The 25,184-nt window shown below is 42.1% G+C and overlaps 4 protein-coding genes across 7 annotated transcripts in view; 1 reads left to right on the top strand and 3 right to left on the bottom strand.

Annotated features, from left to right (window-relative positions):
- The window catches only part of LOC147127416 (cyclic AMP-dependent transcription factor ATF-1-like), a 14,963-nt gene extending 9,350 nt beyond the window's left edge, over window positions 1-5,613 (bottom strand). The window contains exon 1 of one of the 3 annotated variants that reach the window (XM_086020092.1): window positions 5,201-5,613. Coding sequence is in view for 2 of the 3 variants with exons in the window: in XM_086020090.1 (XP_085876216.1) it covers window positions 592-609 (18 nt within the window). In the remaining variant the exon portion in view is untranslated. The other 2 variants (XM_086020091.1, XM_086020090.1) reach the window with 2 other exon arrangements.
- ift74 (intraflagellar transport 74) lies at window positions 3,791-12,463 on the top strand. The gene is made up of 20 exons (XM_086020078.1): window positions 3,791-3,919; window positions 4,685-4,824; window positions 5,212-5,347; window positions 5,940-5,988; window positions 6,184-6,282; window positions 6,370-6,430; window positions 6,537-6,596; window positions 6,733-6,794; window positions 9,289-9,427; window positions 9,852-9,914; window positions 10,051-10,194; window positions 10,348-10,388; window positions 10,640-10,719; window positions 10,861-10,914; window positions 11,033-11,130; window positions 11,285-11,411; window positions 11,493-11,656; window positions 11,732-11,857; window positions 11,936-11,996; window positions 12,073-12,463. The coding sequence occupies exons 2-20, from the start codon at window positions 4,696-4,698 to the stop codon at window positions 12,186-12,188; spliced, it is 1,809 nt and encodes a 602-aa protein (XP_085876204.1). The 5' UTR covers window positions 3,791-3,919; window positions 4,685-4,695; the 3' UTR covers window positions 12,189-12,463.
- LOC147127415 (uncharacterized) lies at window positions 6,764-8,794 on the bottom strand. Its single transcript, XM_086020080.1, has 6 exons — window positions 8,684-8,794; window positions 8,345-8,592; window positions 8,094-8,205; window positions 7,887-7,974; window positions 7,431-7,625; window positions 6,764-7,353 (listed from the first exon to the last, which is right to left on the bottom strand). The coding sequence occupies exons 1-6, from the start codon at window positions 8,783-8,785 to the stop codon at window positions 7,052-7,054; spliced, it is 1,047 nt and encodes a 348-aa protein (XP_085876206.1). The 5' UTR covers window positions 8,786-8,794; the 3' UTR covers window positions 6,764-7,051.
- A 45-nt stretch (window positions 12,464-12,508) lies between the features above and the next one.
- On the bottom strand, window positions 12,509-24,365 carry zcchc2 (zinc finger, CCHC domain containing 2). 2 transcript variants are annotated; one of them, XM_086020076.1, is made up of 14 exons: window positions 23,449-24,365; window positions 22,236-22,356; window positions 22,088-22,158; window positions 20,921-20,992; window positions 20,228-20,328; window positions 19,848-19,951; window positions 19,406-19,468; window positions 19,081-19,141; window positions 18,885-19,008; window positions 18,707-18,768; window positions 18,334-18,404; window positions 17,975-18,103; window positions 16,297-17,799; window positions 12,509-15,471 (listed from the first exon to the last, which is right to left on the bottom strand). In XM_086020076.1, exons 1-14 carry the CDS (start codon window positions 24,223-24,225, stop codon window positions 15,410-15,412), a joined length of 3,321 nt encoding a protein of 1,106 aa, XP_085876202.1. In that variant the 5' UTR covers window positions 24,226-24,365; the 3' UTR covers window positions 12,509-15,409. The 2 variants fall into 2 exon arrangements, with proteins under 2 accessions (XP_085876202.1, XP_085876203.1); XM_086020077.1 differs by having other exon boundaries at window positions 16,297-17,766.
- Window positions 24,366-25,184: the final 819 nt, after the last annotated feature.

Raw genomic sequence — 25,184 nt, 5'->3', positions numbered from 1 at the left:
CCTATTTCATATGATCCATTCTATTCTGTTTATATTTCCAAAATAAATACATAACCCAATACACAAGTGATCCTGGTGGGGATATTGCAAAAGTGGGCAACACACCACAAGTGACCATTTTAGGGTCGAGATGGGCATGAATCAATAAAACATGCCAAAATAACGGAAAGTGAAAGCAGCAGCTAGTAGAACCATGCGCAAACATTTGGAGAAGACAACCCGAAAAGCAAAAGCAGGAATAAAATAAAACAATCTATAATAATAATAATAAAAAAAAAAATAATAATAATAATAATGCTGTTAGTGCAGCACAGTGGACAATGCATTTTTTTTATTTTAATATTCAAGTGTTCTTCCGTTTCTTGTAGCCAGAAATTAAAAAAAACAAAACCAAAAAAAAAAAAGTGAATATATGCAACGTATATCCAACATAAGGTGAACCAAACAAGAATGCCACGCTTAAAAATGTAGGCTTTTATATTAGTGTAACTTGTTTGTTCCATTGCTTACATAGAATAAATAAACAAAATTGACAATGGACACATTTTGATTTGATTAATAAATGCTGCAAATAATACATAATATACATACTCTGGCATAATTGGTCATTCGCGCCCGCCACCCGTCGCGTGATACTCACATCCATTGCTGAAACTGGACGGTGCCAAAACACATGTATCACATGTGTCTCTGTCCCCCCCCCCTTTGTGCGTAAATCGTTACATGATCTTCAAAAAGACATTAATCCGGTCTGAAAAATAGCGCAAGGCCAACCGGTCTTCCTTTCAACCCGGGTTGTTTATTGCGTTGAAACTTATGTCACCAAAGCTCTGAATGCAAATATTCTTATTACACCTAAAATGTACCATAGGGATACTTTGTTAGACGTCACGCAATTCATGCGTCAATTCGGATTTCCGCGAAATTGGTTTGAAAAAAAAAAAAAAAAAAATCAAGATGAAAACATTTGCGTATTTGAATGTGATTCTCTTCTGTCATTTGCTTGCGACAAAGTCTGAACAAAGGGCGTTATTGGCTGACTGCATGATCAAACATGTGGTCTTAAGCATTTTACGTAAGACTTGTATGGCATCTGTATGACGCGCAAAACACGTCAAACGCGAATTCATTCAGATATGAATGAAGACGCACATGAAGAAGTACGTCGACATGAATGAGTTTGCCCTCATGTGACCTACACTAAAGTTCACGAGCGGACACACAAAGTGGTGATTGGATTGCCAAATTAAATAAACATTTTATTCCTTTCCGGCTTTTTGTAACACATGCATCTAAAAAAAAAAATTGAATTAAATTAAAAAAAAAAAAAAAGGGACGTAGAAAATAATCGCTTTTTATTTTGCAATTTATTCAACCAATACCGCACGATTCCGTTGGTAATATTGTCTATAATTATTTTAAGATCAAATATAAAAATAAAGGAAAACTCATTCTTAGTCTAATACATATTGTCTACCATATGTGTGTCCATTTATTATTTTTTCCTCATATACACATTTGATTAGATACACTTTTATTGGCATTACAGTGAAATGTTGATCATGATGCGAAGCAGCCAATTTGCCTTTTAATATGGCACGTGTGAATTCAGAGGTATGGATTATTATTATTAGTGGCGGTAATCATATATTACTACTTATTTTTATTTCTTATCATATAAGAATTATTGATTGTAATTATGATGAAAATTATGTGTACTTCTAACACTGTTGTAACATCGACGAGACAGTCAGAATTATGATACAACAAACTATAAAAATATCAAATTTAAAGCATTTTGTTTGACTAAAGCGGGAAAACATAATTGCCTGATGGAAATACAGTACACCAAAACATTAAGGCATAGGCCTGTAAACAACCACTATCAATCCCTCGAAGAAATATGGAGCTGCATGGTTATGATGCAATCTGAAGCAGGTTAAAAACATTATACACGATGTAAATAAGGGGGTATTAGATGTGGGAGTACGGTTATGTAGAAATTGCAATCAAGTCTTAAATATTGAGTTTCACGTTGATCCAAGCAATCAGCTGATTGTCAAATTGACTCATTTGTGGAGGGGGGGGGGTCTTCGGAATGTGACATCTAACCTTTGAAAAACTTTTCCTTAAACTTTGTGGAAAACGTCAACAGGTCAAGGCGTGATGCAAAGTGGCTTCCTTTCGAACATAGGAAAAAGCGGCAGTGTTTTAGTTGAATCGACTGCGCTTTTCCAAACGACGTCACCGCGTGACGCAAGTATTGTTGACGTCAAAGTCTCTAGCGTGCAGCTCTGAAGCGTCTTCACATACCTTTATTTGGTTATGTAAGATTGGTATTTTGATATTATTTGCACTGTTACACCTGATTTTAAGATTCTTTATAAGATGTGCAACTGTTAATTTGTTAAATAGCTCTGTAAATATTAATTCAAATTTTTTTTTAAAAAAAGCGTCTTCACGTTGAATGCATTAACTGCGTCGGTGGACTGCTGATTGACAATATTGCCGCCGTAAAGGATTATGGGTACCATAACTCATTTCCTTCACGCAAGTTAAAGGTCGCTTGGAGACATATTTCCCAACCATTTTTAACGATGAGCAACCTTCCTCTAACTTCCGGGTCATCTTGCTGGAAAGAAAAAAAGGTTTCTTAATAAATAATCTTTTTTTTTTTTTTAAATCCTAAAAGCCCATATATTCCACACAGCTGGGGTATCATTGCAAAATTGTTGCCAAAAACAAAAAACAAAAAGGAAAATTAGAGTCGCTAAAACTATTTGCACAAGTCCAGGAGACACCAGTCCTCAAGTGGCGTTCCCTGTGGATAAGAAGCAGATTTTCCGTGTCGGACGTGTGTGCATGAAGCCAACTAACAATATCGCTTCAAACACGTTTTCCTTATTCTTGCAACAGTTCTGTTTACGCATACTTGAACGTGTCATTATTGATTCCGACGCTGTGAGTCCGTGAGAGTGTCGCGTATGAACTTTTATTAGTTGCATACAACACGATCGCCACCATGTCATTTTGCGCTGGTAAAAGTGGTTCAACTCGTATCCTAAACGCCCAACAGTGGCCGTGGATCAACGTGGCGGTTTGATGAAGCGTCTGTTTTACTTTGGGCAGTATTTAATACATTTGATTTTTCAACACTGGATCTGTTTTTGACTTAACAGCGTGGAACCCATTTTAGTTCAATTTAATGGGTGACAATTGAGTTTAATATTCCCAGAATAAAATGGCCATGTATTGCAACACATGTCCGCTTTATTATGATCACATGTGATGATAATTCAACCACGGAGACGATTGTTGCGGCGTGCGTCAATCTGACGCTGTCTTTTGGTGACGTCTCCATGGAATCACGACATAGGGGAGCTGACACACGCACATACTTTCAAAAACAAAAGGCACTATTTTGAAATGTCATATATTTCATATTCAGAAATATTGAATTATCTTTATTTACACACTACATATAATATTTACATCTTTAAACATTATCTTGTCAAGTAGTTCAAGCCAAAATGGAGTCGCAATGTAGCATCAAGTCAAATTACTCGTCTGGGAACTGTAGTAATATACTTTAGTATTGAATCTATGTTCAACTTTTCATTTCAAGAGTTAATAGTCATAACCTGTTTCAATATATCGAAATACAGTATTATTTAGTAAAGATATGACCGAGTAACACAAGGACTGTCGTTACACACTATTGACAGCAAGGGGCAGAAGTACGCGTGTTCGTGTTTAAAGGACGCCACAATATCAGCAAAGAAGAAGGTTGCCTTGGTAAACGTCAACAAATTCAAGGTTCTGCTGCAAAGGGATTGTGTTGCTAGCTCTGGCGACAACATTCAAAACAAACGACACTCTCATGTGAAATATTGACTAAAAGGACAAACCGGCATTAAAGGTATTATATATTTTTTAGTATTTTTGCAAAAAAAAAAAAAAAATTGTTGCGATTTCGCATTTTGTGCATAGTCTTTTCGTGGCCTCGTGTACAAAAAGCGAATGTTGGAGCGGTACAGAATATATACATATCCCAGTCAAATATGTCCATACAGAACACACATGCATACGATCTATATACTATGATGATACGTAATACTAATGGCAAGTGCGAGGTCTTGTTTAGAGGTAGCTTTAGTTGTGTTAGCGTGCTTCATTTCTGTGCACACTATACAGACATGGTAGCAAAACATCCACAAATTGAAGTTGTGCAAATATTAAACTAATCCGTTTTTGCACTAACAGAATTATTGCAATTTAAAAGGAAAAGACGCCATCTCGAAAATAATTTAGAGCTGTTGTTTTAATGATTCTGTTTTAAAAATACGTTTGACAACTTTTCATCGCGAGCTGATTTTTTTTTTTTAAAGTCTAATAATCTAATCATATTACTCCACATGTACGCACTTGACCCTACATTTCATTGTGATAGAAAATGGTGAGAACCAACATTGATTCAAATACGAGTCATTTATTTTGCAAATCCTCTGGCTGACCAACTCACTTTAAAAAAATATATATATATTTTTAAATCAATAGCCATCCCTCAGTGGTTGCATGCAGGGCCGTATTACCCACACAATCGCTGTAATGCAGCACAGTCATATTCCACTTAATGACCCCAAAAAAAACAACAAAATTGACATAATTGTATATAATGTTACAGGTTACAACACCATGTCGAGTCAGCGGCCTCCCTCCGGTATGGGTCGGCCTATGAGTCGTACAGGATCAGCGGTACCAGGAAGCGGAAGACCTTTAACAGCTGTTCGACCTCCTCCTACAGCCGTACGCATACCAACTGGGGTATGAAAATACTTATTTGTTTTAGTTGTGTCCTATAACTATATTTTGAGAACTATATTCTAGAACTAGACTTCTCTGCTGGCCTTATCACTGTCAGAAGCACTTATTTTTGTTTGCATCCTAAATGCTAATATTTATGATATAGAATTAATTTATTCCCAACAGTCTTACCTTCATTTTGTAACAGTTCTCTTGGTTGCACGACAACCATTATGTGTGCTATTTTTTTATGTGCAATTAAATTACAGCCCCCCCCCCCCCCCCCCCAAATCATGCATTAAAACTGAGCTCCATCTTAAGTAACTTTCCTCTACTTAGGCTCAGCTGCTTTCTATAAACCCCATATTGCAATTTAGTTAAATGAAGTTTCTTCTACTTATCATTCAGATGGTTCCAGGTACAGGTGTTCATCCTGGCACGAGGGCTCTCATTAGCACTCCTGGAGTCCTGTCCGCACAGATTAAAGTGGCTGATAGGCCTGTGACTCAACAGGGCCTGAGTGGTATGAAGACTGGGTTGAAGGGTAAGCAAAGTTTATTCCAGGTGTCACAACTAGTGGGGTGTTGTGGACACAAGCAGGGAACAAAGAAAGATTGCACTCCAGAGAGGGAATTTAATAAAAAAACAAACAAAAAAAAAAAACCAAGGAAATTAAACAACTACATTGGGGGAATACAAAATCAACAACCCGAGCTCCCCCGAAAAAAAAAAACTAAGTTAAAAGCACATGGGACAAGACTGAACGTGACATCTGACAGCAAACACAGAGACAACGATCCAAGAAAAACTCAACAGAAGCAGAGAACTAAATACACACAAACTAACGAGGCATGGAGGGACACCTGCGCGAGACACAAGTGGCCGAGGGAGCTGATTGGTTGACACAAGGATGGGCGCTGACAAGAACAAATGGACGTAAAAAATTACGAGAGATATAAAACCAACCACATAAAAAAAAAAAACATTTAATCATGACACTAGGCTTTAATTTTTTTTTTTTTAAAGTCATTTTGCATGTTTGTAAATAATTTTCAGAGCTCAATCACATGTATCTAGCAATTCATGAATTGTCCTTAATTTTCTCTCACTTCCATGTCATCTTCACCCCCGCGAAGGACCTCAGAGACAAATTCTGGACAAGTCTTATTACTTGGGTCTTCTCAGGTAACAACCACACATCAATCCCTCTGCCACATACTGCAAGGCAGACATGAACTAAGCAGGTTGAAGTGTCGACAGAAGCTACACGACCAAAAAAAAATAAATAAAAATAAGACAAACGTCTATGTCAAATACCATTTACGTTGCACACACGCCCATTACAACATTTAATCAAATGAATTGTTGTGATTGTGTTAGGAGTAAGATCAACAAGCTAACAACGGAGATCAGCAAACTCCACAAAGAGATTGACACCTTCAACCAGGAGAATTCCGTCTATTTGTCCTATGAAAAGAGGTCAGTTGGACGTCTCGGTTGGCAAAGGCGGAGTTGTAGTTGATACCTAAGTAAATAAATTCATATCTCTCCAAATGTTCCCCCCAGAGCAGAAAGTCTGGCAGCAGAAATCAGGGATCTGCAGGGCCAGCTCGCCGACTACAACATGGTACGAGCTCTTTGAACTTGATTTGTTGTCCAACACAATTGATGGTCTCTCCTCTCCAGTTATGACCGATATATAAATATATATATTTTTGTCATTTTATGTATAGTTGATGGACAAACTCAACACCAACTCAGACATGGAGGAAATGATCAACGACTACAACAGCGTAAGTACGCGTCGTAAAAATAAGCGTTGCTCTCAAAGCATGATCCAGAAAGAACAATACAAATGTAAAAAAAAAAATTTTTTTAAATGGCAAATGATCAATTATGTATATATTTCACTTTCTGTCCTCTAATCAGCTGAAGGCTCAAAATGACAGAGAGGCTGAAAGCATTGACAGCATCTTTATTGAGAGAAGAGAGTAAGTATCTTTTTTTTTTTTTTTTTTAAGAGTGGATGTGCTTTTGTAAGAAACATATTCTTGTAAAGAAAAAAAAAAAAGGGTTGAATTCCGGCAAGTAGCTCTGATTTCATTTGCATAAAAAATGATATTACAAACAACTTGAATGATGGTAATAAACATTTTCTGGTGACGCTCTGATAATTCAACGCGGCCCGCTTTGCTCCCGGCCTTTCGATTGAATAGTCAGGGCGAAGTATAATCGCTTCTCCTTGACATTACTCTTCAGCCTTGATGTAAGGATCCTCAAAATAGTGCAAACCGTCTTCGCCCTCAGCCCCATGGTGCTGAAAGGTGAACGTCTGCTGCTTCACGTACCTCCCCGTCTCCGAGTAGATGCCCGAGCCCGCGCGGCCCTCTTGGTTCTCTTCTTGCCGCAGTCGTCTATGTCTGTAATTGTGCACGAGGCGATACCAGGATGGGCCTTTGACGGCGCACACGATCAGCATGGACGTGGCTAGCGCCAGGGCGGCGACGCACGCCGCGAACCTCCAAGTGTTGCCCGACGCGGGTTTTTGCTCTAGTTTGGGTTCAAGGCCGTCTTTGTTAGCTATTCGCGCGAGCCGCGTATTGCGTCGAAAATGGCATATTTCCTACCGCTGTTGTCCGGGCTGGTGGTCAGCATCAATTTGGGCGACGTCTTCGCTTGAGAGTGCCCCGTTGTACCGCGTGGTGCGTTTTGGGGCTCCGCCGTTGAGGAGGGTGCTGATGTCTGATAGCAATTCGTGACAGCCTCAAAAAGATCCATTCCAGATTGTTGCTGTGGTGAAGCACATTTTGTATTTGTCCCGGCTGTGGATCCAAATCAGCAGAATCCAAATCATTATGTGCGTTATTTTGATATGTATATTGGTCATTTTTCGAAATTTTCTTGATCGGCTATAGGGGAAAAAAAAACCGGATTATTCCCCTCTCTACTGTCAATTGCTACATCTCTTCTATGTTTAACACATTGTCAATAAGAATACAGAAATAATTGCATCATTCCTTTTATTTATATAATGTGATTCTCGGACATTTGTTTCCAAACTAAACAATGACGACGATGATTACCAACAGTGACTCCTGCTGCTCTGATGTCTTGAATGCTGCTCAGCAGTTGGCAGGAGCAATTCCATGGGTTGCCCTGCAGGTCCACCACCTAATAAAGTTCAGAGTAAATGAGGATATTACATTAATGCCGAGTCCACAACAAAGCTACGTCTGGCCCAAGACTTTTTACACAATGCTGAAAATGATCCCGAGTATATGATTGGTTACCTGTAGATGATTAAGCTTGCTGAATAGCTGTGCAGGAAGACTCGTCAGCAGATTGTGGGACAGGTTCAACACTGTGAGGTCATCGAGGCCATAGAAAGACTCGGGCATTAGGCTGTAATAACAACCAAAGTGGACAGTAATAATAATTGCAGTGGTTGAAATGATAATTACTGCGACTATCAACTATGAAATTGCTGTTTTTTTTTTTTTTTCAAGAATAGAAGCTGGTATTCAGCATTTCCTTTATTTACCTGCTGATTTGGTTGTTGGATAGCGACAGCACGCTGAGGTGGGGTACAACAGATAAGTACCTAGCTGATATACAGGTCACCTGGTTAAGATCCAGGTGGAGCTCCACTAGTTGAGGATAACTGGCCAGGGATAGTCTGTCCCCATTGGACAGAGTAATCTGATTCCTGTCAACCATAAGACTGATCACAGATGAGTTGCTGCTGCAGGGAGGGATAGCTTTCAGAAACATGTTGGTAAAATTCCGGACCTGCCACAGAAAACATGAATGGATGGTTGAAAACTCGATTTTGACAAGCGAAATGTGGTACATTAAAGAAAAAAACAAAAGATATTCTTACGTTTACGTCTTCCACGGCAACCGCAGCGTGGTTGTTCTTTGTCAATATTGCGACAAGAGAGACCAACCACAGCAGGTGTAGAAATTGCCGGAACTGGCCCATAATCCCCCCCTCCCTTGAAAGTGGAAAAAACACCAGCACCATTAACCCGTTCATTTATTTGGACAAACAGAAGTATCAATCATTCTTTCAGTGATAAGCAAAAGTGCTATTGATGAGTAACCCCCCCCGTACACGGGAATTATCAGTGCGCTTTTCGTCGCTAGCAGTTATTGGTGGTAATCGAAAGTATTAACACAAACCACATACCTTTTGTTCTGTTAGCAGTAAGATGATGAACACGCGTCAACCGTGGTGCAGCCAGCGCAGCAAAGGACCTTTGTCCCGTGTTGTAAACTCTGAAAGCTTGCATGCAACATTTTACTCGAGAGAACAAGTTGTTTGAAGAAGTCAGTCGTCGTTGCACATTTCCTTGTTCCTACCTGAGCAAAGACCAAGCGACGTTGAGCAAACTCTTGGAGCACTTCCACACACACACACACACACACACAGTCATACGCAAATATTTTTAATATATGCTGGTATTCTCATATTCTCTTCTGCAGAAGGGAGGACGCCATCAGGGCCATTGAAGAAGAAATCAAGAAGGAAAGGCGTGTTGCCGAGGAGATTGTCCAAGCCATGCCAGCTGCAAAGCAGGAGAAATATTTCACCATGACGACAGCCAATGAGGAGCTGCTACAGGTATTTTTTTTTTCCCCCCTCTTTATCAGGTTCTTTGTAAAATGCGCCAACAGTTATGCATGTTGGAGTCATAGTGAAAAAAAAAGATTGTTACTAAATACTTTCAGCCAAAATAGATTTTTTTTTTTTTTTTTTTTTTACAAATTACAACATACAACCAAAGAAATCGGCAAATTATCGTCCAATTTTGCCCTCTATTGTGACATTGAAAACATCAGTGGAAAGTATTGTAAAAAAAAAGTCAAATGTTCTTCATATAATTCATAAGTATATGGTTAAATAAGTTATTGTATTCATTATATGTATTTAAAATGAATCAGCCGATTAATCGGTTATCTGGATTTTTTGTTCTGCCAAATATCGGGAAAAAAAAAATCCATATTAGCCGGTCATACTTTAATTTTCCTGTCTTGTTCTCTCCCAGGAGCTGGCTCTTCTCCAAGAGGAACTGGATGCCCTGCTGACCCGGAAGGAGGAATACGAAGCGGTGAGTTAGTTCAAAACAGGAAAAGGGGAAAAAAAAATAAGAAAAGAACATAGTTGGCCCAATGCCTGATCCGTGGATTGAGGTTCGAAACATCTCTAGCACAAGTATCATGTTTTGTTCCATGACTTCTGCGTAGGAGCTGGCGCACTCGCAGATAAAACAGGAAGTGGTTCGGCTGCATGAAACTTTGTCAACACTGGAGGCAAAGCGCGACAACATGGAGGCGGAGCACAAGAGCTTCAGCACGCCTCAGGAGGAGAGAGAGAAACTTTTGAAACAGGTTGCTTTATGTTTCATATTAAGGATGGAAGAAGAGTGTTGCATGCTGGTTCTCCAAATGCTCAAATGACCTGACTTTGACAATGACAAGTATTGCTACAAATACTGATCTTTTTTTTTTTTTCTTTTCACGTCATCATGCTTTGTTTTTCAGGTGAAAGAGGATAACCAGGAAATTGCCAGCATGGACAGACAGTACGTATTGATGTTAAAGCTGCTGTAGCTTGGGTGATGCGGATCCAAACCGCTGACATTCTTTTAACGCATTCACTGCCAAAAACGTTTTTTTCACAGTCCAGCCATTCACTCCCAGTAACTTATTTATATTTTTTCCGATTTTTTTTTTTTTCAAACGTTAGGGTAAAAGAGGGTCTGAAAATGTCTGTCGGTTAATGAAAAGTCGATTTGAAACGTGAATTATGTGACGCGCGCGTGTGTGTGTTCAGGCTGGTGGAGATCAGGGACAGGACCGGGCAAATTGCAGATGAGATCCGACAACATGAGCAGGACTCAGAGGAAGCTCAAGGTAATCTGCTCGTTCCTGTACTGTGTGAACAAAAAAAAAAAAAAAAAGCCAATACAAAAATATTCCGCAGATTATACCGTATCATCAAGAGATCACCTTAACGCACATCATTAAAATCATGGCGCACGTCTTCTTTTATAGGGGAGTGTCAGCAGAAATACAAAGAGCTGAAGAGGAAAGAGGAAGAAATCGATGGTACCTGGTTCAGCTGCGATGATTTTTTTTTTTTCTATACGGCGCCTTTTTTGGGTGACCACGTGAATGAAGCATGCAGCTCCTCGTAACCTGCGCCGACCGATTTGCTCATTCCTAGGATTCCTGCAGGCCTTCGACGATTTAAGGACTCAGGAGCAGAACAAGATGACTCAGAGTCAGGAGAACATCGTCTCCCTCTTGGAGCACTGCAGCAGGGTGAGTCAAGGAACAAGATCAAATCTGATTGGTTAATGGATATAAAAAGTCTTTTTCAACTTTAATGTGACCTATAAAATGTACAAGCTAATTTTTGAAGAAAAAAAACAAACATATATACTGTAAGGTGGCACTTCTATTCCATCATCCGCAGAACATGTTGCGTCTCCGTCGAGTGGATACAATTACAGCCAGCGAGCTGAGGAACATGCAGGACGTGCTGGTCTCCAAGGAGACGGAGGTGTCGCAGTCAGCCAGCACCGCCAAGGGACTGACCTCGGGTCAGTGACGACCCGCGCCTGACCCCCCCCCCCCGCTGGCGCCAAAGTCACATTTGCATGCCACGTGTCGTCTTTTCCCAGAGTCCCAGCGCCTGCAGCAGGACCTGGAAAAAGTGCAGCAACTGGAGGGCAAGATCACGGGAGAGCTGAGCACACTGAAGGAAAATGTCCGGCAGATGGAGTCCGAGCTGCTCACCTACCGGGACCTGGAAACCTTGAGAACCACGGCGGACGAGAGGAAGACGGTAAATGATCACACCCCGATGGCTTTTTGTGACACAATCTGGGAATTTGCTTTTCGAATCGATGTGGTTTTGCAGAGGCTGCAAGAGGAGCGGGTTGCCCTCACGCAACGGCGGGATTCATTCCGACAACTTTTGGAGGAGATGAGCCAGAAATACGAAGCGCTGAAGACCAAGCTGGAAGAAAACGAGACCCACGCGCAGGTTTGCATACTGCTGACCGACAAAGTGTACTAGTACATGGACCATACGATTTTTTTTTTTTTTTTTTAATGTTTGTAGTTGGCTAACCTGGAGAGGAAGTGGCAACATCTGGAGCAGAACAACTTTGTCATGAAAGAATGTATCCTCCCCGAAAGCGCCGCGGCTCGTTTTGCGATTCGTGCGCCGAACTGTTTTTTCTTTAACGGCGGCGTCAGTCATCGCTTCCAAATCTCAGGAGAGCGACTTCGCTTCCGTTTCCAAGAACGTCTACGAACGAGTGGCCGATTACAACAAGAGCCTCATAGACTCACTGCAGAACATCCGCAGCTGAATACACGCATCGTTAACAAATTCTACTGTACAGGGATCTCCATTAAGCCCACTTTAGTTTTTTTTTTGTGTGTAATAGTTATGTAACATTCTTTTGCTGATCGTAGAAAAAGTTCAATTGTATTTACAAAAATTTCCAGTTACATGCCCAGCCAAAACTTCTGAACAGCTGTAATCCATGAAAAGTCTGAGCTTTACCCGGAATACTATGGAAGGCAGTTTGAGCATTTATTGGTTAATCGCAACACACCTAATGTTAATAAAACGTCAAATTTGCACGCTTCCCTTTTTGCTTCATCATCCGGACAGATGACACATCAATTATTGGTTTGTCAGTTTATTTTAGTTTGAAACATTGACAAAAGGGGAACTTTCAGCGGACACGTCCCTTTTGTCGGGTAAATAAAACATTTGAACGTAGCATTCATCCAGAAATCAGTTTTATAATAGAAATAAAATCATCCACAGGTTGATGCTTCCCGTTCAAGCAAAAACACCATTTATTCTGATATACTCTATTCATGACATGTTTTTTTTTTCCTCCATTTATTGCCTTTTAATTGAAATGAAAACAGTTTGCATAAAATCCAAATTCTGCTCTAGAAATATATCTGACCTTCCAGTATCAAAGAGTACAGTAAACATTTCAACTGAGCTGGAAATAAGAGCGCCCCCTAGCAATTCAACAGCACTTTTTTTTTTTTTTCTAAACACCACTGAGGTCAACACAACACTCAAGTTTAAGCCCCTCACCCCCCCCCAACCCCCTCCTTGCACAGTATATTTACACAGTACTTCGCTCTTCTCAAGTCCGACATCAGCAGTGCTTGTGATTCAGTCTATCAAATTGGGAAGGAAGCCAGTGTGGGACAGAAGTAACTGTGGAAAATTTACGTGAAGAAGAAATGTACATGCATAGTTCTTCATTGCAACTGCAAGCAGCTCTAATGAACACAACAGAAGTGGAGACAGAACGCAGCAGAGGATATTTTGTTGCCAAACCAGTATGGAGAGCGGCTTGTCCATTTATTTGCTGTCCCAAAAATAAATAGTGGTTTGGTGTGCGCGAATTGTGCACTGAATTGTCTTACTCGTGAAAACAAAGCATACCAGTGGTACCTTAAGATGCTAGCCGACGCTCAAACAGCTTTCCGTAAATCAGAATGAATCAAAAATGAAGCTAAAATGCACTACAACCCCTGACAACAAAAAAAATATGATCATTTACGATGTTCCACATTTTTTTTGTATTCAAATACCACAATTCTAGTTTTAAGAAAGACCACAAACAATCCACGATTGCTTTTCTTGAGCCCACTGTAGCCTCGTTTTTATGTAGATGTTAAAGATGGCTTTCGTTTGTCTTTTCTGGATGTAAATCCCATTTCCTCTCGGTGGCTTCTGACAGTTCATTTGACTCCCATTTTCTCCAGTTAAAGTCCATCGATAGAAATGTCACACGCAAGCCGAATACGCCAAACTTTCAGTTTCAGTCATGACTGACTGCCGTATTCTTTAAGCTTAAAGCATGTCGTTTGAATCAAGTGTCTAATCTTGACCGAAAATTCAACCCAGACTTGATGGGATGAGCTAATATTTGTTTTTAAGTTTTGCAATTCGTGATGATTGTGAACCGTAGTTCATACAATTTAACATTTTTGGAATGGGTGTTTCCCACAACAGACAAACAAATCCAAATCCACCCAACCAAATTGGGTTAGCACCACACTTTAATTTTTTTTAAAATTTTAATATGGAAATGTCTGAAATTAACTGTAATGTATTCATACATTAAATGCATGTAATATGAATAATTTTATTCATCAACTTGAACTGAATCATTACAAGTCGGACCTTCCTGGTTCAGCATCTGACCTTTTGACCCATTGCATGAATGTTTTGGATAATGTACGACCCAAGACTGGGTTGAAAAACAAAATTTACCAGCGTCTTCCTTAATATCCGTTGCCAAGCAAATACTGGCATTTAAATAATGTGTGGTAAAGGAATAGTTTTCCAACAGGTGGCCGTCAACACGTCCAACTGATCAGTCGAGTGAACCCTCGCTCCTGTCAATTGTGAAAATCTATAATAATTATAAAACCTTTAAAGGTTTATAATTGCCTATAAATGCCACAACGTGATGGCAAAGCACTATTTTTTTTTTCTAAATGAAACCCCTCAACTCACTTCAATGTAGTTTCTTGGCACTAAGATGCCAGCAAAGCACTACTTTTGTCCAAATGGAGCTCCTGAACTCACTCCTTGCCACCAAGAGACCACAAGGTGGCAGCAAAGCAATATTTTTATTGCTTTGGCCTAGGCGCACACACACCCAAAAAATTAAGGTGAGTTTTTCAGTGAATAATGAAGGATTGGACCGCCCGAAAAACGAACAAACAAAAACCTCATTTTCTTACTGTGCTTTTAAAGTATCTGCAGGTGACAACCAATGTTAACTATACACAGTAACAACTCGGCTTGAAATACGCGCCCCCTCCCATGTTGTAGTGCGCATTAGGGATTTTTTTTTTTTTTTTTTTTTTTAAATGCGGGGGGGGAAAAAAACAAGTTCAAAAGCAGCAATTACCTTCAAATGCCCACAATCTTATTGAGTGGCAAAACACGCATTCGATTCACACATCTCACGTCAGCTTCCTTAAATGTGGCGTACATTCAAAAAACTTACAGCGAGGTCAAAACACAATTATTTTCTTAACAATTACATTTTGATTATTGTTTTTTTTTTTTTTTTTATCAGAAAGAATTCGGTGAAACAAATAAAACCTTCCGAAGAACGGTAATGTCGACAAAGCATAAATAGCAGGGTTTAGAAGCAGAAAAACTTTTGTTTGTTGTCGCTCAGGCTTATCGTCACTTTAAAAACTAAAATGTCTCTAAAAGCGCCCTCAAAGTAATAATAAATCATCATAATAATAATAATCAAGTAATAAGTTAAATGTTTTCCAACCCTCAGTGCAAAAACATCCACACTCAACTGAAAGGGGAGGAACTCATGTGCACGAGACATTGAAATTATTTCATGTGAACAAGGTTTAGGCACAAATACTTTTTTTGTCGGTTTTGTCCGCTGAGCCCTTAGCAGCCTCTGAGAAGGCTCCTGTTTCTTTTTTTTTTTTTTTTGTCGTTGCTCTTTTGGAGCACACGGAAGCGTCAGGAAGAAGGGCGGATCACCGTCACCGTGGAAACAGCTCAACCTTTTCAGTCAGCGCCGTCGAGTGCCTCTGCAACGTGTGAAGCTGCATACTTTAACCGGAAGCCACCTGGAGTGAGAGCACAAGTGGTCAAGGTGATTACAAACGGAATTTTAGGGAAAAACTTTTTTTTCTTTCTTTTTTTTTCAGGGAACACCATGTAGTTTCATTTTCAACAAAATGTAGAATATTTGGAAGAATAAGAAACATGTAACTTGTTGACATTCGTCTGTTTTGATTCTTCTTAGTAAGTCACAGTGTCCCATCACTGGTGTCTATTTCCAGAACAGACCTATAGGCTTTTCATGTTGTCCTTGGGGCTAACTAGTACCCGCTGGCACAATTTTTAAATGATAATGCAAATTAATCAACGGAGCCAAAATGCATCTGTGTTCGGAGTGTCCTCCCGCCCTCCTCCTCTGTGTAGCTGCTCACCCCTCCCCTCTCTGCTGGAGAAAAAAAACCCAACTGGCCCCAATTAACTTAAAAGAGGCAGCTTGTTTCCTCAACTCTGCAAGGAGCCAATCATATTTTGTTCTGCTTAGAAGTCCCCTCGGCTCATTACCACTGGTAGTTATTGAACCCTTGGCTTTTTATAACCATGGTTAATATATGGCACAGGTCTTCGATCCTGTTCCGCGAGGTCCGCTGTCCTTCCTGTTTTCCACCGCTCCCTGCTGCAACACTCCTGATTCACTTCTTCAAATGATCAAATAATCAGCAAGGTCTGCAGAAGCAAATCCGGTATGTTGCAGCAGGGAGAGATGGAAAACAGGAAGGACAGCGGACCTCGAGGAACAGGATTGATGAGCCCTGATATAGGGGCAAAAGCTGCATCAGCATAAAAAAAAGACGTTCAATGCCTCTTTCCTCTATGTAGGGCAGCTGCATTACCTTGCTGTGTGGAGTCTATGGAGGGCTGGTTGCAGTCCTGAGCGTAGTGTCCACTCACACCGCAGTTAGAACAGGACACGCTCCCGTTCTTCTTATTGAGCCCGCCGCCCCCCAGCGTAGCGGCTTGAAGCATCCCCAGAGGATTCGGGTAAACCTGCTGGTAAATGCGTTGGAACGACGCGCCCGGCGTCATCTGCTGCTGGAGGTTGTAGCTGGCGGCGGCCGCCGCCGCCACCACCTGCGTGCTCAGCATGTGTGACGACACGTCTGCGTGGCTGTGAGGATGCGAGTGCAGGGGGCCGTAGGCTGAAGGGTGGCCGGGGGGCGGGGCGCTCGGGTAGAAGGGTGGCAGGGTGGCGGCCCCGTTGGCCTGGTGGGGTGGCTGGCCCTGGGTGAGGTAGCTGTTGATGCACAGGCTCGTGAGTTGGAAGAGAGGTGGCGGGACACTGAAGACCTGCCGCACCGCTGCCGCCATTTGGTGGTTGGGGAAGAACAGCGGCGCTTGGCAGCCGCTCACGCCGCCGCCGCCGCCTCGACCGCCGCAGTTGTTGTGGCAGCCGCAAGTCCCGCAGCCCATCAGATGCTGCTGTTGCGGCGGCGCTGGCGGCTGGGGGGCCACTTGTTGCTGCTGACTTTGTTGAAGCGCGATAGGATTGTCACAGCCACTTCCGCAGGAAGCGCTGGCATTGCTGTAAGAGATACAGTCACTGAGCGCCGCGCCGTGAGCAAGTGCTGGGCTGGGGGCGGGGCCGGGGGTGTGCGCGGGTCCGGGAGCCGCTACGAGTCCAGGGGCTGCAGGCGCACCTCCGGGCGGCAAGGCGTAGGCGGATGGCAGAGCAGACGGTAAGGTTAAACCGGGGTGCTTGGCATGCGAAGCCTCCCCCAGAGGCAGCGGCCGCGTCAGGCCCGAACTTAGAGCGGCCGCGTCCTGGCAGGGCAGAGACGAGGGGTACATGGCGAGGCCGGAAGACGTGGCACCCATCGGTCGCACCGGGGCTTGCTGTGCCGACTGCGAGGCAACGGGAGTCGAAGTGCTCTCTGATGAGCCGTCATGGCCGCCTTGGTTATGTGGCAGAGATGTTTTGAACCTCTGGACCAGAGGCTGGAAGCCCATCGACGGAATACCAAAAGTTGGCATGATGTCCCTTTTATCCGCTTCCCCTTGGCCCGGCATAACCGGAACCACCGGAGGCATCGGCATCATCGGCGGGCCAGAGGCCGGCTTTCCATCCGGGAGAATGCTTTGGCCGGGAAGCGGAGGCACCGTCAGTGGAGGCTCACAGGCGCCGTTGGGGAGCACGTCAGGCAGAGGGTGCATGAAGGAAAGAGGGGGAAACTGTAAGCTGTTCTCCGGGCCGGTAAAGTCCATCTGGGCCGTGTGGTTGTTCGGGGACAAAGGGTGGACAGACATGGCGTTTTCCACAGCGCTTGGATCACTTTGATGGGTGAAGAACATGCCGGGGCCTGGTACTTTGAACGAGTCATCAGAGTGGCTGTCAGTATCTGTGACATTTGCACAAGGACATTCACATTTAAAACTCATTCACTGCCAAAAAAACGTTTTTTTTTTTGGTGTCTTTTCACAGTCCAGCCATTCAATCCCAGGAATTTATTTCTACTTTTTTCAAACGTTAGGGTAAAAGAGGGTCTGAAAATGTTCATTGTTTTGTTTTTTTACCTTTATTGTTATCATCCTCACTATCCAGGCTCTCTGCTCCTCTGTATTGAGGACTTGATGGTGAACTGTAGCTCTCTGATGACGTTTCCCCAAACGTGTCCGGTCCGGAGCCGGCAACAGCTACCAAACCTGCATTGTTCATATTGTCCACGGGATATTCATCAACGAAAGTACGTTCGTCATACATGTACATAGTTGACCCACTAGGAAAAGCTCAGAGAAAAGATGAATCATTTAGTACAAGCGACCAAGAAAACAAGGCTTATAGACAATGAGGTTGAAAATACAACAAGAATTACAAGACTATTTCTGGAAGGAAATAAAAAACAGTTTCCGAGTATGACAACACAAACACTCACCTTTCTTCTGAGACAAATGAGATGGTGCCAGATTACCATTGGTCACATATGAAGATCCCTTTTCCGTGCCCCTGTAAACAAAGAGAAGAGAAACATCAGGGCGGAACGGGCCGAGAGGCTGACTGCATGCATTATTCATCCTGTTAAGTTTCGCAAATGTTTCTTCATCGGTAGACCAAAACTGGAGATGAAACAGTCCCGCTTTTGGTTATCAGTATTATCACAGTCAAGGCTTTACCATAGTTGCGTAACGAAATTGGAAACGGCAACAACAAACATGAAATTGATCCTGGCTGTAGATGACGACTTAGCTGGAGGTTAAACGTAAACATAAAAATACATTGGATATTTTTTTTATCGGTAATTTACCTACCTGTCTGCTGGCAGGACTCGGCTTTTAGTCTTGGCTCCCGGGTGGCTTCGCTTCTCCGTGTCCTGAAGGGACAAAGGGAGGAGGGGCGCAGTAACGACGTACTTGTCAAGTTCTGTTCTTTAAGGAACCGCTAATCTATGTCTTGTTGTGACAAAAATCCACGATAACAATCGTCCACCTGTTCGGGTTCCGGAACGCTTCTCAGGTTGAAGCCTCTCTTCCTCCTTTCTGCTGGACCGCTGAGCTCGGCGACGTGAGGTCCCCTCCGACTATCTCCCTGAGGGCCTTTGGCACTAGACAGACTGAAGGGAAAGTCTTAGGAGCTTTTTGTGTGAAACCATTTCCCACGTCACAGCACCAGATCTTCCACTTACCTTTGACCTGCACTCTTGGCTCCATGCTTTTTCTTGTGTCCCTGACTGTACGATTCGATACCTACCAAAGTAAAAGAAATAACAAAAGTCCAGGTTTTATCTTGAGAAATGGTGCCAAAATCGAATTAACCAAGAAAATGTTCAGCTTGTATTAGTCCTTGTTGTTAATCGCACACACAGCGGCACATCGTTATGCAAACGTAGTTAGAATACATTTTTTCTTTATAACAAAAATTATAGCTTAGCAACATCAGGAAAGCTTTAGTTTGTCAGGCCTCATTCGCTGACTGCCATATATATTTTTTTTTTAATGTTGAGCTCTCACCTTCGTCCTGACTTGAGGCATCAGAGCAATCAGCTTGTAGGTTTTTCCCCAGCTGACAATTGCCTAGAAAGAAAAACAACACAAATGTTGTGCGGTATTCCTTACAGGAACAGTAACATCTCATCTGACAAGACATGAATCAAAATTTCCGACACAAAGTGTTTCAAAACGGTATCAGTATCGCCCAAATATATTTTGCATTTACAAAAACAAACATTAAAGCATTACATCAGGAAATATAAGGTATATTCATGTATGAAACAATTAGTTGGACGCCAAATGTGAAATAAAAGCGTTTCATTGTGATGCCTGGATCATGATATTATCATCATCTTTGGCAAACTATCGTGAGTCACTCAGCGTACGACTAAATATTTATTGTTACCGATTGTTATTAGCTACCCGATTGTTTGATCCTTTCCTCGAATAATTGGCTACTTACAACGGCAACTTGATGGTTTTGTAGAGTAACTGGAGTCACAATTGAAGAAGCTGCACACCTTCCTGGTCTGTCTGAAAATTGGAGGAGCAGCAAGGAACGTTTCCCTGGCATAAAAGGAAAAGTGGGATTTATTTATTTATTTTAGTGCAGCTAATATATCACGTCAGATGAAAACTAAAATGTCGTAAAAATGCATCCACATTATTGACACCAGCTCTGAGCTCACAAGGTCAGCAAACACGGAGGGCAATGCGGTCAGCCAGATTAACTTTCCTTCTCTTGAGTTTCACTTTTCATGAAATGAAACTGATGAGCTCCCGTGTTGTGCGTTTGTGCGCACAGCTAAGCACGCTTGGCGTTTTTTGCGAATAAAAACGTACCTGAGGCTTTTCTCGCCCTCTCTGCTCTCGTAGTGGTGCCCCTGGCTCAAAAGTCTCAGGAGGCTCTTCTCAAATGACTCAGTGCACTGATCTTTAGGAAGCTGCAGACAGAACGCAAAAAGATTTGCAACAAATGCAACGGATTGCAAAATGTTATCCAAAAAAATGGTTACTGAAGTACATGAGCTGTTCTTATCATGTCATGACAAATGTTCCACTTGCGCTATTTAATGAGGAAGTCACCCAAACATATTTTTTTCAAGAATATGTTCTATGCAGGCACACTAGTTGAAACACAGCATTCTGATTAATATTGCGTTTGTATTGCGCCTTTGTAGCCATCTCCATTTTGTCACTTCTGTCGACTGAAAATGACACAGTTGACATTCGTCAATCACAGTTGCTCAGGGCTCAGGTAACGAACAGGTCACCTGTTTTCTGAAGCTGAGTCATGATTGGTCGTTAGCTGAGCCCTGAGCAGTTGTGATGTCATTTTCAGTCGACAAAAGTGACAAAATGGCCGCCCCCGATGATGGCTAAAAACGGGTGTATTCATTCTTATTCCACAAACGCAACATTTATCAAAATGCCTTGTTTCAACTAGTGGGCTTGCATAGAACATATTCTTGAAAAAAATATGTTTGGGTTGACTTCCCCTTTAAGTACAGGGACAAGCCATTAAAATGAGCTTACCTTAAAAAGGAAATTTTCCAGTTCCAAATGGGTTTTGGTCACATTACTAGAGGAGGAGTCCGACCACTTCACCTGAAACAGGAGTTGGGGCGTCAAAAGTTTAAAAAATAAAAATAAAAAAAATAATAAAAAAAAGGGGTGGGGGGGGTGGGGGAGGGCGAGTCATGAAGTTTGGTTACACTGAGAAAATCAACTAAGGCCCGGCTGACACAAATGGAAAATGACTCAACAACGTTGTGCTTTGGATGTCACGCCAACAAGACATCCGGACTAAACGCTCCCAGTTAAGATTGCATTCAAATATATTGAATCTATGTGTTTTACAAACATACTCCCATATTTGCACTTAAAAAGAGAGAGATACATCATCCGCACGTTATGTTGAGCAGTGACAAGTCGTATTTGGCCTTATTTGGTTACCACAACACTGAGGGCTACTGTTGTGTTTAACACACTAAACGCGAAGGTCACTGAGCTGGAGGCTCTTTGTTTCTCTTTGCGACTGTCGAGAAAAGAACAATGCACCTGAACAATATACCAAGAACAAGCAAAAACGTTCCATGGCTGTTAAATATTAACAGACCGCAGTGAACATGTGCTTCCAAAGGTGTCTTGGATAACCAAAAGCTTTGGAATTTTAGAGCACGTGGCAGAGCCCCAAGTGGGTCATCTGTGCAAAGTATGTACAGTACAAAAAATAAAAAATAAAAATACTATGAACACCAAACCGACTGAGCATGGACTCGAATAAGGGATGTCTATTTAAAGACTTAATTTACTAATTGATCTTTTCATCTATTTAATAAAAAAAAAAAAAAAAGGTTATTTTTCTGTGAAAGAGTGGGCGTGTTACCCTTTATGGAAGGGAGCACCACGCGCAAAAGAGTCAAGTGACATCAGTTGGTTTAGTGATAGTGCGCCTGTGCTGTCAACAACATGAAGTGTGTCAATAAACACCACGCTAGGGTTTATGTCAGCAAGCTTCAAAGTCTTTCCCTAAATCAAATTCTACGGGTCCATTTCTTTTTCTCGATGGAGGCTTTTCAACACTGCCGGTATTGCTCACACGGTATTAATATGTGTTGCTTTACTAGCTCCACTTTTGTAGTGGTGCATTGTATGGAGTGACTGAAGATGACCAGAATAGTTGTTGGCTCAGTTACTCACCTCAAAGTTGTATTCCTTGTCTATTCTGGTCAGAGAGATACACTTGAGCACAATTGCCTCTATATGCACCGCTGTAAAAAAAATAAAAAATAGACATAGAATAGAATAGAATATTTATGGCATGTTATCGAGATGTGTTTACGCTCACCTTCTCGTTGTATCGCCCCGCGTCTGGAGCGTCGGCTCTGACAAGGAGGATGCGAGTCTGCGCATTCGCCCAAGCCCAAAGATGAAGAGGGCTGATATTCAACCTTCTGGCCTGGCAAATCCTGCATTTCAACAGACAGCAGTCACCCCGGTTATCCTAATGTATTCTTCGCAGCTGCAAAACATTTCCAATCCAGTCTCAGCCATTGTTTCAAAGCGTATTAGCCCGCTCCCTCTGTTCATGGTCAACCACATTTGTCCTGACACAGCACAGCACTCTAAAAAGGGCACATGGATTTCATTAGGAGTACAGCATCTTTAGCACACATGGCCCCCCTTCACTCCCATTGATGATGACCCTAATTGAGTAAAACAGGACCGTTCAAAGATACACTGTATGTAGTTGTAATGCTAATGATTTTAAGTATTAGCGCATGCCACATAAGGTAGTTTGATAACACCATCGGAAATGCACCCTGCAGCTAACTTTTACATCCAAGTTTCATTTTTCCAGTAGTGAAACTGCATGTCAGATTGACGGCTGAGGAAATATTGTGTGACAACAGCATGTGTATACTGTGGCAGTGCATTATCTTAATAGGTTAGCGAAATTGGCCAGTTATATGATTATTTGATTTTTGTGATCTTCCATCTTTGGGAAGACAAGATACTGCCAAGTGACTTGACTTGCTTGAGACTTGACGGCTAAATCTTGAGGGGGCATGGCCCAAGCCGTGGACTGTGGGTCCAATCCCACCTGTCCAAGTGCCCTTGAGCAAGTTGCTCCTGATGCTGCACCATCAGTAGATGAATGAATGAGGAGAACCTGCAAAAGCTCTTTTGAGTACCTTGATCGTTGAAAAGTGCAATACAAGTGAAAGGTCATTCATTTACTTGACTTGGTGGGACTTGCACATGTGTAACTTGACCCCACCTGTGCTGTGTTGTAAAACTGTTGTGACGGCGTGAGTTGCAAAACTTAAGCCTGCTAGCTGCCAGTTAGCATTTAGCTACTTTGCTGCACCAGCTGTCACTTGAGAGACGAGAAAGAAAACTTAATAAAATAAACAAACGATCTTTCGTATTGATCCCGACGTGGTGATGTGCACATTTAAAGTAGCAAAAACGAACCTGCAGAAAATTAAACCTTAACTAAACGCGGTGATATAAAAGTAAACAAGAGCTCGCTTAGCACCATGTCGAGTTAGTCTTACCGTTGTTTGTGCGTTCCGATGAAGCTGTCGTCTTTCCTCATCTATTGCCAACTCAATTTTGTCAAGCTGCGTCCGAAGAGTCTCCCGCTGGTGAAAATGAAAAGCTGGGTGTAAAGAGGCCATACTGAAAAGCAGCGCTAACTGGTCCAAAGGTCCTGGGGAGATCTCGGTGGTTGAGACGCCGCATGTTTGCTTGCAAGCGTTCCCATCCGGATGCAACGAGTGGTGCTGAGGGTCCCTGAAAGAAGGAAGGGAGTAGTCGTATTTTTTGTAGAACAGGGACGGATCTACATGGCTCAGTATGCGAAAGAGTATCCCAGCGCATTCCCTGCTGTCAGATCCGAGGAGGGAAAGACACACCAGTAGTTTGGACCTCACTACCGGGTCGATCAAGTCCGTTAAAATCCCCAACTCGTGTGGATTATTTGCGCGAAACTCAAAGTCCCGTAAAACATGATAATCTTTCCGAGCGAGATCCTCCAAGTAAGACCCTAAAAAGCGAAGCTCCAGGGGTTGGCACATGTGCATCAGCCCGCACATGAACTCGATTCGCTTGGCAGGGTTCAGATGAAGGCCGAACCACTCAAAAACAGTCTCCTTGTCCAGCTGGGCTGGATATGCACAAGCTTTGGGCGACTGCTCCAGCCTGTTGGACATCGAGGTGGGAGAGAGCACACTGGGGATATGCTGGCGTTCCGTCGGATCCAATGCATCTTCCTCGGTCGTTTCGTCGCCACCTTCCTCGCCCGTTTTCATCCGTAATTTCATCTTCGGCATTATCAGCGATGCGAGAACGAGCCCAAAAGTCGGAATGGCCGAGCTATGCAACTACATTATTGACGCGTTTCGGCGTTATTACATATCCTGAGCGGCTCGCTTGTAGTGTTGCTGCTGTTAGCTCGCCATTAAACGGGGCGGTTCCATAGTGGGCTACTATTTCCTTCTTCTACTACATTATTTCCGGTAGAGTAACCATTCGCAGTCAGCGCATTGCTGCCATCTTCCGGTGAATTTTTAGTATTTCAACGGAATTCAGCAAGTCATGGAAAGCCCTTTCCAGCATCTTCAGAGATGATAAGGGGACAGAATTCAGGATATGTATTAGAGAAATATTGTAAATGCTTACGTTGAGAGTGGACGTTGAACAACATTGTTTCCCCCCCTACATATTCTTATTTTATAACGTGGACAATCCTAAATTGTTTTTTTTCTAGACACCAGCAGCACTTTGACTCCACTTTTATACACAGGGAGTTTAGTAGGTATAATAAGGTCATGCTTCTGCCTATTTCCCATTTTAAGACAACATATAAACTATGATTTGTGACTTAACTAATACAAGAGACCATAAAGCAATGGGGAAAAATGTTTCATATGCAAAGGTGAGCATACGCCACCAAGCAGCGCCTGTGTTCCTGCCAACAACCCGATAATGCATCCAAGATGGAACAACAGGCGTATTTATTCCATATGCATGATTAATGAAAAATAAACAACTATGCTTTTGCAATATTGTTTCACATCACTAAATAAAAAAATATTACAAATGAAATTATACAATACAATATAATACAACTTTATTTATATCGCGCATTTCATAACAGATGTATCTTTTTTTTTTTACTTAAATAGTCAATACAGAATCAAGCCTTATGAAATAGGCATACCACTGCAGGCATTAAAAACATGGCTTAGCTTTAGGAGGGGTGAGGCTGTGCATGGGCATTTTTCTACAT

This window comes from Filicampus tigris, chromosome 21 (assembly GCF_054856515.1).
Source record: "Filicampus tigris isolate MCC_2025a chromosome 21, RoL_Ftig_1.0, whole genome shotgun sequence".
Classification (NCBI taxonomy): Eukaryota; Metazoa; Chordata; class Actinopteri; order Syngnathiformes; family Syngnathidae; genus Filicampus; species Filicampus tigris.
Note: the sequence above shows the minus strand (reverse complement) of the source record. Positions and strands in the feature narration are given on the sequence as shown.